General features: G+C 37.6%; 1 protein-coding gene across 1 annotated transcript in view; it reads right to left on the bottom strand.

Annotated features, from left to right (window-relative positions):
• The window catches only part of PASD1 (PAS domain containing repressor 1), a 188,124-nt gene that overhangs the window by 66,102 nt on the left and 108,554 nt on the right, over nt 1-13,468 (bottom strand). Inside the window, exon 4 of the mRNA XM_067723970.1 lies at nt 290-444. Coding sequence (XP_067580071.1) covers nt 290-444 — 155 coding nt within the window. The remainder of the gene's footprint in view (nt 1-289; nt 445-13,468) is intronic.

Consider the following 13,468-nt stretch of genomic DNA (forward strand, 5'->3'; position numbering starts at 1 on the left):
TTATCATATGCCTTCAAGTGCCTAAGATACAGAAATTGGCATTGTTATTGCCCAGAATACTTCTACTAATTCTCATTTCCTTTTTCTACTTTTGCATGAACCTCAATAATATTTTCAGCATTGACTATAACAAACTTATGAATGGAGAGAAAATAAATAGCCATGTATCAGAAGGTGCCTCAGGAGATCATCTCGTCATTAATCCCTCCCAGAGATGTTTGAGGTAAAGGGAGAGACCCAGCTGTCCCACCCACAGCTATAAGGATGGGTCGGGGTGCTCAGTTCCAACCTCCATTCTTCTGTGAAAGGGCAGCAGCACCCTGCGATGTTTTAGCTTTGCGTCCTTTCGTAGGATAACCGTGACTTTGCAGCAGAGCACGCAGTTCTGTGAAGAAGTTCCTGACGCGGTCCTTCGGTTTGTTTTCAGATGCATCAGGTGCATCCCTAATTGACAAAAAACAATCAAGGTTATTAATAATAAGGGTAGGGCTGGGAATTCAGAAGATGGATAATGGATAGGGAGAAATAAGAAGAGAGAAAGGGAGATGTTAATGTCAACATCTGAGCAAAAATCTGGTCCCTTGATAACTCATAGAGCAACAAAAACTGTGAATATTAAAATAAGGAAATGAAAGCCAATCTCATCTCCCTCAGACTGTGAGGCCCTTGAGGGTATCTGTCTCCATGTCTCCCATACCAAAGCCCACACAGTGTCTGGCACAGTGGCCTATGAATTATATAAAATAAATCCAAAATAATTTGAATGTAATGGTGGGTCTTTGTTCCACCATATATTCTTACTTGCTTTTTCAAGAGTACTTCTGATTAAATACAATTGTTTCTAAATGATCTATAATTATTCAAGAGGCTCTCTAAAAGCCAATGTTCCTTCTCAGAGAGAAGGCTGAGCAATGAAATGCTAATTGAGATTTTATTTTTTACCTTTAAAAAAACACAGACCATTCTGAAAAATCCTGACCAAAACTTTTTGAGTAGACTGGAATTTACTTTAGATTCTCAAACTGGAAAAATACGGTAATTTATCTTCTCAAATGTAAATGAATTTCAACTCTAGGCAAGCCAAGGCCTCCAAACAGGTTTCTCAACCGATCAGGAACTATAAAACCATTTATTCAGTGTCAGCTCTGGGCAGCCACTATGCAAGGCATGGAGGACACAGTTTGATGAGGGAGGCTGTCAGGACATAGGTAGTGTACACAGTATTATAATAGAGTTGGGGCTGGGGTTATGGAACACCCACCAGAGAGATCACATTTCCCTTTGTGAGTCAGGTTTCCCCGAGGAAGGAGAATTTTGCTAGATGTGAAATAAGAACGGAGGGCAGGGGAGAGGGCTTTGACGGAAATATCAGTTAGGAATTCATACCTCTTCTTTCTCTTTTTCCCGTCCTCATCCATTATTCAGTGCTGTAACAAAAAATTCTGAAATCAAGGTGGAGCCACATTTTACTAAGAAATCAGTCTATGATGAATCACATAAAGCAATAAGACTAATCAAAGTTCTCAATTGCATAGCACTTTTCCCTCAAGGAATGCCTACTTCTTTTAAAGATAGAATTTCACTAAATACCAATAACCTTCTCATACGTTATGTAGATGCTGAAGACTTGCTTTATTGTGTGATCCCCGATGAATGTCTGTCACAATAACATTACAAATGAATATATTTGAAAAAGTTACAAAAACACTCTGTGAAGCTACATAACTTAATCCCAAAGTCAAGTATTTGTAGGTTTAATTGCATACCCTTAGATTCCTTTAACTTCCACTGATTTCAAGAACACAGTGAAACAAAGACAGATGTACGTTGAAAGCTTCAGATCTAGCTACAATATCATGTCACAATAGACAAAAATCTGTATTTATCGTTGATATCACAGAAATCCTCGGCATATAAAAATGACCTTGAAATCACCACAGTCCTCTCCTTTGGACTGTATAATTAGACTCGCACATCACCTCAAGGTCAAAACCTCAAGATAGAAGCCAATGACATTCAAATACATGTGTGTTAAATAAGAAGGAACTCTTAAAATATGGCAAACATCTTTAAATGCTCTCAAGGAAGTAAAAGAAAGCTCAGGAGTCAAACACTGGGAAGATCCTGAGAACAAGCTGGTTAGTACACCAACCTGTGATGCTGTGGGGATGGGGAAGCATAGCTATGCAACAAGGGAGCTTGGGCATTAAATGCCCTCTTTGGTGAAGGAGAGTCCAAGCAGGGAATTGAAACTAAAATTTACTGCCCCGTCCCTAGGTATAGCCCAGACTCCCAGGGGCTACAATTTCATTTAAAGAATTGTCCCACCAACAAAGGAAGAAAACAAGAAAGTTTGTCTGTCTCAGCATATTCTCAGGGTGGGAAAAAAATGGGGTGTTATTAGACTGGGTAAACCTCAGGGTTCCAGGAGAAGCAAAGACAAACCCATTCTGAGAGAGACTGTCTAAAGCCAGGTTCCACAGAATTTCCACAGATAAGGCACCAGTTGAAGATGAGCTCACCATCCAAAATTAGAAAATACATAAGAAAACAATCTACCAAGGGAGAAATTAGGAGTTTGGGATTAACATATATGCATTACTATATATAAAATAGATAGCCAAAAGGGACCTACTATATAGCACAGGGAACTGTACTCAATATTTTGGAATAACCTATAAGGAAAATGAATCTGAGAAGAATATATATATACACACATATATATAAACTGAGTCACTTTGTTGTACACCTGAAACTAACACAACATTGTAAATCAACCATATTTCAATAAAAAATAAAAGAAAAGAAAGAAAGAAACCAATCTACCATATGCTAGAATTAGGACACACACATATACCCCCTTCCCCTCCAGCAGTATGAGATCTCCAAGAACTTCAGATAATTAAAATATCTGAAAGCCATAATAAAATAATTGTTTAAAATATTTAAAACAAAATAGATGGTACTGAAAATATGGGAAAAGACCAGGTAATGTAAAAAAGAATAAAAGAGAAATTCTGTAAAGACATGTTCAATGAATTTAATTTCAAAAGAATGGATTAAGCAATATATTAAGACAAACCAGATGAGAAAATTAGTCAGTGAAATACAGATATGAGGAAATTTACCATATTGCCTTAACAGAGAGATAATGAAATGGAAAATATGAAACAAGAGGTTATGGAACATGAAGGACAGAATAGAAAGGCCTAATATATCTAATAGGAGTTCCATATGAAAAGACTAGCAAGAATGGGAGACAGGCAGTAAAGAGCCAATAGCTGAAATTTTTCCAGAATGTAAAATGCAACCCAATTTGGATAAACTAAAATAAAACCACATTTAGAAATATCATAGCAAAATTTCAGAACACAAAAGACAGACAGCTAGGCCATTCTAGGCAATAAAACAGATCAATACCAAAGAATAGTATCATACAGACCATCTGCTCTGGCCCTAATACAACTGCATTAGACATCAAGAATAAAAAGATAATATAAAATGCTCTACACTTGAATACTTAAAACGATAGCAACGACAACAACATTTCCTAAATAGCTTTAGAAATCAGAAAATATTCAGAACTGAGGATCTGCAAGAATACTACATATTAAAATGCACCTAAAGCAGTACTGAGGAATTTATACGCATAAATGCTTATCAGAAAATAAAAATAAAAGTAAATGAGCTAAACACTCATCAAAACAAATTGTAAAAATAAGGGTAAAGCTAAAGAAAGGAGAAGCAAGGAAATAATAAACATAGGACCAAAAACATGATGCAATAAAAAATAAAGATATAATAGACTTTTAAAATCTGTTTCTAAAATAAAATTTTCCAAAAACATTGTTATAACCAGATCAAGAAATAAGGGAGAAGATACATTTTGGAATGAAAAATGCATACCTATGAATAAAAGAGATGGTAAAAGCAGTATTATCAACTCTGTGCCCACACATTTGGAAACAGAGACAGAATGGAGTTTTTCCTAGAAAAAAATGTATTTTACCCAAACCTATTTAATAATACAAGGAAAATTTGAATAAATCCTATAAATGTAAAGAAATTTAGTAATTAAACATGTATCCACAGAATAACAACCTAACCAAACTCAAACAAAAAAGCCCCAATGTTTTCACAGATGGATGCTTCCAAATATTTAAATAACAGGTATCTCCTATTACATGCAAATTATGCCAGAAAACAGATAAAGAGGGAAACTACCCACCCAACTCATTTTATAATGCTAGTATATTCTTTATACCAAACCAGAAAAGGGAAACTGGGAAGGGAAAATGGGAAAAAGGGAAAATGTTATAAGCCAATTTTATTTGTGATTCATATTCAAAATTCTAAATAAAATTATCAAACCCAAATCAGCATAGTATTTAAAAATTTGGACTAATTCCAGAAATACCAGGATAATTTCACATTAGAAAAAATATAATTCAACATATCAGACAAAAAGAGAAAAAGAATGTGATCACCTCAGTAGATGCAGAAAATGCATTTGATATAATTCAACATACATATATGACTTTAAAAATTTTTCTTAACAGATTAGGTATAGACAGGAACTTTCTTAACCCAGTAAAGGGAATCAACTAAAAACATACTTAAAGGTGGAACATTAAAGATTTCTTTACATTCAGGGGAAAAAAACAAGAGTGGTTGCTAAAATATTTAATATATAGTGCTGAAGGTACAAACGAATGCATTAATATAAAAAAATAAAGTGAATTACTCTTGGAAAGGAAAAATAAAACTGTCCTCAGTCATGAATACTATAATTATCTACATAGAAAATCCAAGAGATTCTGCAATTTACTAGAAATAATAGTTCAGCAAGGTTACTGTATACAAGAAAAATATTTAAAAATTAATTTTGTTTCTATATACTGGCAACCAAAATTAGAAAATATTTTTAAAGATACAATAGCAACCAAAATTTATAGGGACTACTGCTTATGGCCACAAAATAACTGATATGGGACTAGTCTTCTTACCATGAACAACTAGGAAACTGGACAAATCATAGGAAATACCTATTTGGATACACTGTACAGTAGGCAGCTCAAGACTGTGATCACTGAGATAAGAACAAAAATGAGAGCAGCCCTACCTAAAGTTACATCCAGACCATGGTTCAGGGAGCAGAATCCTAAGCAGAGCACAGCAGTCTCACTAAAATTAGGAGACAGAAATAAGAGTTCAGGAAGGCCAAGATGGAGGGAATTTGTGGAGCAGAACACCAGAAAGAAAGAACCTGTGGGGATCAGGGTGGGGTAGAATCCTCCAGAAATCTGAATACACATTCTCTTGAATCTTTGGCTGAATACTAAGCTTGCCTGTGCAAGGTGACACTCTACAAGACCAGTCAAAGAATAACTACCAGGAACAAATACCATAAATTCAAAACTAAATAACAATCACAGCTTACACATGGCTGGAAGTCATTTGAGTTTCATCCAGCAGAGTGTAGGAAAAAGACTGAAAAAATTAACAGAGCTTTGGTATGGGGTAATATCAGGCAATCTAAAATATATGTAACTAGATTCCCAGAAGGGGCAAGAAAAATAGTATTTGAATAATGGCCAATCTTTTTCCTATACTGGATGAAAAATATAAACTCATATATTCAAGCTCAATGAAACCAAGAAAATAAACACAATGAAAAACTTGCCAAGGCACATCATAAACAAATTGCTGGAAATCAATTACAAAGAGAAAATCTTAAAAGCAAACAGAAATAAAAGATACATTTAATACAGAGTAGGGAAGAATGTCCTCTGTCTGACTTCTCATCAGAATAATCCAAGCCAAAAGAAAATTAAACATCTTTAAAGTTCTGGGGGCAGAGATCAACCCAGAATTCTATATCCAGCAAAAATATACCCTTCAAAGAAATTGAAGGTAAAATAAAGACATCTTCAGATGAATAAAACCTGGAAGAAGTCAAGGCCAGCATACTAGCACTACCAGAAATGTTAAGGAAGGACTTCGGGTAGAAGGAAAAGGATGTCAGATAGAAACTCAGATCTATATAAAGAAATGAAAAGCACTGGAAATAATATATATGGGAATAAAAATAAAATTTTTTATCTTTAATTTCTTTAAAAGATAACTGAAATAAAAGCAAAGAACTCTAAGCTTTATAATACATGTAGACATCAAACCTATGACAATAATAACATAGAAAACAGGAGGGTGGAAAACAAAAATCTGTTGCACGGTTCTTACATTATACATGAAGTGGCACAATATTAATTCACAGAGACAGTAATAAATTAAAGATGTATACTATAAACTGCCTAGAGCAACAAATAAAACTCACCTGAGATATAGATTATAAATCAAAAGAGATAAAATGAAATACTAATTACTCACTACATCCAAAAGAAAGCAGAAAAAGACAAAGAAAACAAAGATCAAATGACACAAACAGAAAACATATAGCAAGATGGTAGATTTAAATCTCACCGTATTAATAATTATATTAACTGTCAGTGGACTAAAAGCACAAATGTAAAGCCTAGGATTGTTAAAACTGGGTATAAAAGTAAGACCAAACTATCTTGTCTACAGGATACTCACTTTAATTATAAAGACCCAGATAGCTTGCAAGTAAAAGAATAGAAACATATATACCATGTAACCCTAATGATGTAAAGCTTGAGTGGCTAATTAGTATCAAAGACTCCAGGTAAGGAATGGTCCTAGAGAAAAAGATTGACCTGACTCCTTTATCATTTTCATAATGATAAAGAAGTCAATCAAGAAGACAAAACAATCCCAAATAGGTATACACCTAATTATAAAGTTTCCAAATGAAGTAAGAACTGAAAGAAGAAATAAACAAACCCACAATTACAGCTGATGAGTTCACTCTCTTCTGTCAGTAATCAGTAGAACAAGTAAACAGAAAATAAGTAAGGATATTGAAGACTTACTATAGTGCCAACAAACTTGGCCCCATTTGTTGACAGAATACTACACCCAGCAACTGTAAAACACACATTTACCATTCAATTTGTAACAGAAATAGTGATTCAAAATGTGCTGAGCCATAAGACCAGTTTTAGTAAATTTAAAGTATTAAAATCATACAGATTATGTTCTCTAATGAAAACAATTAATTACAAATCAATAGTAGGGCTTCCCTGGTGGAGCAGTGGTTGAAAATCCGTCTGCCAATGTAGGGGACACAGGTTTGATCCCCGGTCTGGGAAGATCCCACATGTCGCGGAGCAACTAAGCCCATGTGCCACAATACTGAGCCTGTGCTCTAGAGCCTGCGAGCCACAACTACTGAGCCCGCGTGCTGCAACTACTGAAGCCCATGCCCCTAGACCCTGCGCTCCACAACAGAAGCCACCACAGTAAGAAGCCCGTGCACCACAATGAAGAGTAGCCCCCGTTCACCACAACTAAAGAAAGCCCACATGCAGCAACAAAGACCCAGTGCAGCAAAAAATAAATAAATAAATTTATAAAAACAAACAAAAAAAGGAAATCAATAATAAATAAATAAATCTCTGGAAAACCCCCAAATATTTGGAAATTAAACAATATACTTCTAAATCATTTCTGAGTCAAAGAAGAAACCTTTGGAAAAGCTTTAAACAAAGAAAATTAGACAATATTTCTAACTGAATGATAATATTAACTTTTAATTCCCCAAACTTCAATAATCTAATTGTAATGTATTAAAATTGCATTATGCATATTTATGGTGTCATATATTTCCATCAAGAAAAGTCAACTCGAGGTTTCCGGGAAGATGGCGGAGGAGTAGGACGTGGAGATCACCTTCCTCCCCACAGAAATACATTTACACGTGGAGCAACTCCTGCAGAACACCTACTGAAGGCTGGCAGAAGACCTCAGGCCTCCCAAAAGGCAAGAAACTCCCCACGTACCTGGGTAGGGCAAAAGAAAAAAAGAAAAAACAGAGACAAAAGAATAGGGATGGCACCTGCACCAGTGGGAGGGAGCTGTGAAGGAGGAAAGGTTTCCACACACTGGAAGCCCCTTCGCGGGCGGAGACTGCAGGTGGCGGAGGGGAGCCACGGAGGAGAGAGCAGCAACAGAGGTGTGGGGGGGCAAAGCAGAGAGGTTCCCGCACAGAGGATCGGTGCCAACCAGCACTCACCAGCCCGAGAGGCTTGTCCACTCACCCGCCGGGGCGGGCGGGGCTGGGAGCTGAGGCTCGGGCTTCAGTCAGAGCGCTGGGAGAGGACTGGGATTGGCGGCGTGAACTGCAGGGGCTAGTGCACCATGGCTGGCCGGGAGGGAGTCCGGGGAAAAGTCTGGACCTGCCAAAGAGGCAAGAGACTTTTTCTTCCCTCTTTGTTTCCTGGTGCGCGAGGAGAGGGGATTAAGAGCGCTGCTTAAAGAAGCTCCAGAGACGGGCGTGAGCCGCAGCTAAAAGCGCGGACCCCAGAGATGGGCATGAGACGCTAAGGCTGCTGCTGCCGCCACCAAGAAGCCTGTGTGCGAGCACAGGTCACTATCCACACCCCCCTTCCGGGGAGTCTGTGCTGCCCGCCACTGCCAGGGTCCCGGGATCCAGGGACAACTCCCCCAGGCTAACGCACAGCGCGCCTCAGGCTGGTGCAACGTCACACCGGCCTCTGCCGCTGCAGGCCCACCCCGCACTCCGTGCCCCTCCCTCCCCCCCGGCCTGAGTGAGCCAGAGCCCCCTAATCAGCAGCTCCTTTAACCCCGTCCTGTCTGAGCGAAGAACAGACACCCTCTGGAGGTCTACACGCAGAGGTGGGGCCAAATCCAAAGCTGAGCCCCTGGGAACTGTGAGAACAAAGAAGAGAAAGGGAGATCTCTCCCAGCAGCCTCAGAAGCAGCGGATTAAAGCTCCACAATCAACCTGATGTACCCTGCATCTGTGGAATACATGAATAGACAACGAATCATCCCAAATTGAGGAGGTGGACTTTGAGAGCAAGATTTATGATTTTTTCCCCTTTTCCTCTTTTTGTGAGTGTGTATGTGTATGCCTCTGTGTGAGATTTTGTCTGTATAGCTTTGCTTCCACCATTTGTCCTAGGGTTCTATCTGTCCGTTTTTTTTTTTGTTTTGTTTTGTTTTTAATTTTTTTCTTAATAATTACTTTTTATTTTAATAACTTTATTTTCTTTTACTTTATCTTTGTTCTTTCTTTCCTTCCTTCCCACCTTTAGACAACGAATCATCCCAAATTGAGGAGGTAGACTTTGAGAGCAAGATTTATGATTTTTTACACTTTTTCTCTTTTTTGAGTGTGTATGTGTATGCTTCTGTGAGATTTTGTCTGTATAGCTTTGCTTCCACCATTTGTCCTAGGGTTCTATCCATCTGTTTTTTATTCTCTTAAACATTATTTTTTTATTTTAATAACTTTATTATATTTTATCTTATTTTATTTTACTTTATCTTCTTTCTTTTTTTCCTTCCTTCCCTCCTTCCTTCCTTCCCCCTTCCCTCCTTCCCTCCGTCCCTACTTTCTTTCCTTCTTTCTTTCTTTCTCTCTACTTCTACTAATTCTTTCTTTCCACTTTTTCTCCCTTTTATTCAGAGCCGTGTGGATGAAAGGCTCTTGGTGCTGCAGCCAGGAGTCAGTGCTGTGCCTCTGAGGTGGGAGAGCCAACTTCAGCACACTGGTCCACAAGAGACCTCCCAGCTCCACATAATATCAAATGGTGAAAATCTCCCAGAGATCTGCAACTCAACACCAGCACCCAGCTTCACTCAACGACCAGCAAGCTACAGTGCTGGACATCCTGTGCCAAACAACTAGCAAGACAGGAACACAAGCCCACCCATTAACAGAGAGGCTGCCTAAAATCATAATAAGTCCACAGACACCCCAAAACACACCACCAGACGTGGACCTGCCCACCAGAAAGACAAGATCCAACCTCATCCACCTAAACACGGGCACTAGTCCCCTCCACCAGGAAGCCTACACAACCCACTGAACCAACCTAAGCCACTGGGGACAGACACCAAAGAAAAAGGGAACTATGAACCTGCAGCCTGCAAAAAGGAGACCCCAAACACAGTAATATAAGCAAAATGAGACGACAGAAAAACACACAGCAGATGAAGGAGCAAGATAGAAACCCACCAGACCTAACAAATGAAGAGGAAATAGGCAGTCTACCTGAAAAAGAATTCAGAATAATGATAGTAAAGATGATCCAAAGTCTTGGAAATAAAATCGAGAAAATGCAAGAAACATTTAACAAGGACCTAGAAGAACTAAAGATGAAACAAACAATGATGAACAATAAATGAAATGAAAAATACTCTAGATGGGATCAATAGCACAATAACAGGGGCAGAAGAACGGATAAGTGACCTGGAAGATAAAATAGTGGAAATAACTACTGCAGAGCAGAATAAAGAAAAAAGAATGAAAAGAACTGAGGAGAGTCTCAGAGACCTCTGGGACAACATTAAATGCACCAACATTCGAATTATAGGGGTCCCAGAAGAAGAAGAGAAAAAGAAAGGGACTGAGAAAATATTTGAAGAGATTATAGTTGAAAACTTCCCTAATATGGGAAAGGAAATAGTTAATTAAGTTTAGGAAGCACAGAGAGTCCCATACAGGATAAATCCAAGGAGAAACATGCCAAGACACATATTAATCAAACTGTCAAAAATTAAATACAAAGAAAACATATTAAAAGCAGCAAGGGAAAAACAACAAATAACACACAAGGGAATCCCCATAAGGTTAACAGCTGATCTTTCAGCAGAAACTCTGCAAGCCAGAAGGGACTGGCAGGACATATTTAAAGCGAAGAAGGAGAAAAACCTGCAACCAAGATTAATCTAACCAGCAAGGATCTCATTCAGATTTGATGGAGAAATTAAAATCCTTACAGACAAGCAAAAGCTGAAAGAGTTCAGCACCACCAAACCAGCTCTACAACAACTGCTAAAGGAACTTCTCTAGGCAAGAAACACAAGAGAAGGAGAAGATCTACAATAACGAACCCAAAACAATTAAGAAAATGGGAATAGGAACATACATATCGATAATTACTTTAAATGTGAATGGACTAAATGCTCCCACCAAAAGACACAGATTGGCTGAATAGATACAAAAACAAGACCCATATATTTGCTGTCTACAAGAGACCCACTTCAGACCTAGAGACACATACAGACCGAAAGTAAGGGGATGGAAAAAGATATTTCATGCAAATGAAAACCAAAAGAAAGCTGGAGTAGCAATTCTCCTATCAGACAAAATAGACTTTAAAATAAAGACTATTAGAAGAGACAAAGAAGGACACTACATAATGATCAAGGGATCGATCCAAGAAGAAGATATAACAATTGTAAATATTTATGCACCCAACACAGGAGCACCTCAATACATAAGGCAAATACTAACAGCCATAAAAGGGGAAATCAACAGTAACACATTCATAGTAGGGGACTTTAACACCCCACTTTCACCAATGGACAGATCATCCAAAATGAAAATAAATAAGGAAACACAAGCTTTAAATGATACATTAAACAAGAGGGACTTAATTGATATTTATAGGACATTCCATCCAAAAACAACAGAATACACATTTTTCTCAAGTGCTCATGGAACATTCTCCAGGATAGATCATATCTTGGGTCACAAATCAAGCCTTGGTAAATTTAAGAAAATTGAAATTGTATCAAGTATCTTTTCCGACCACAGCGCTATGAGACTAGGTATCAATTACAGGAAGAGATCTGTAAAAAATACAAACACATGGAGGCTAAACAATACACTACTTAATAACGAAGTGATCACTGAAGAAATCAAAGAGGAAATCAAAAAATACCTAGAAACAAATGACAATGGAGACACGACGACCCAAAATCTATGGGATGCAGCAAAAGCAGTTCTAAGAGGGAAGTTTAGAGCAATACAATCCAACCTTAAGAAACAGGAAACATCTCGAATAAACAAACTAACCTTACACCTAAAGCAATTAGAGAACGAAGAACAAAAATGCCCAAAGGTAGCAGAAGGAAGGAATCATAAAAATCAGATCAGAAAAAAAGGAAAAAGAAATGAAGGAAACAATAGCAAAGATCAAGAAAACTAAAAGCTGGTTCTTTGAGAAGATAAACAAAATTGATAAACCATTAGCCAGACTCATCAAGAAAAAAAGGGAGAAGACCCAAATCAATAGAATCAGAAATGAAAAAGGAGAAGTAACAACTGACACTGCAGAAATACACAGGATCATGAGAGATTACTACAAGCAACTCTATGCCAATAAAATGGACAACCTGGAAGAAATGGACAAATTCTTAGAAATGCACAACCTGCCAAGACTGAATCAGGAAGAAATAGAAAATATGAACAGACCAATCACAAGCACTGAAATTGAAACTGTGATTAAAAATCTTCCAACAAAGAAAAGCCCAGGACCAGATGGCTTCACAGGCGAATTCTATCAAACATTTAGAGAAGCCCTAACACCTATCCTTCTCAAACTCTTCCAAAATACAGCAGAGGGAGGAACACTCCCAAACTCATTCTACAAGGCCACCATCACCCTGATACCAAAACCAGACAAGGATGTCACAAAGAAAGAAAACTACAGGCCAATATCACTGATGAACATACATGCAAAAATCCTCAACAAAGTACTAGCAAACAGAATCCAACAGCACATTAAACGGATCATACACCATGATCAAGTGGGGTTTATTCCAGGAATGCAAGAATTCTTCAATATATGCAAACCAATCAACGTGATACACCATATTAACAAATTGAAGGAGAAAAACCATATGAGCATCTCAATAGATGCAGAGAAAGCTTCCGACAAAATTCAACATCCATTTATGATAAAATCCCTGCAGAAAGTAGGCATACAGGGAACTTTCCTCAACATAATAAAGGCCATATATGACAAACCCACAGCCAACATCATCCTCAATGGTGAAAAACTGAAAGCATTTCCACTAAGATCAGGAACAAGACAAGGTTGCCCACTATCACCACTCTTATTCAACATAGTTTTGGAAGTTTTAGCCACAGCAATCAGAGAAGAAAAGGAAATAAAAAGAATCCAAATCAGAAAAGAAGAAGTAAAGCTGTCACTGTTTGCAGATGACATGATACTATACATAGAGAATCCTAAAGATGCTACTAGAAAACTACTAGAGCTAATCAATGAATTTGGTAAAGTAGCAGGATACAAAATTAATGCACAGAAATCTCTGGCATTCCTATACACTAACGATGAAAGATCTGAAAGTGAAATCAAGAAAACACTCCCATTTACCATTGCAACAAAAAGGATAAAATATCTAGGAATAAGCCTACCTAAGGAGACAAAAGACCTGTATGCAGATAATTATAAGACACTGTTGAAAGAAATTAAAGATGATAGAAATAGATGGAGAGATATACCATGTTCTTGGATTGGAAGAATCAACATTGTGAAAATGACTCTACTAC

Source organism: Pseudorca crassidens, chromosome X, assembly GCF_039906515.1.
Source record: "Pseudorca crassidens isolate mPseCra1 chromosome X, mPseCra1.hap1, whole genome shotgun sequence".
Lineage (NCBI taxonomy): Eukaryota > Metazoa > Chordata > Mammalia > Artiodactyla > Delphinidae > Pseudorca > Pseudorca crassidens.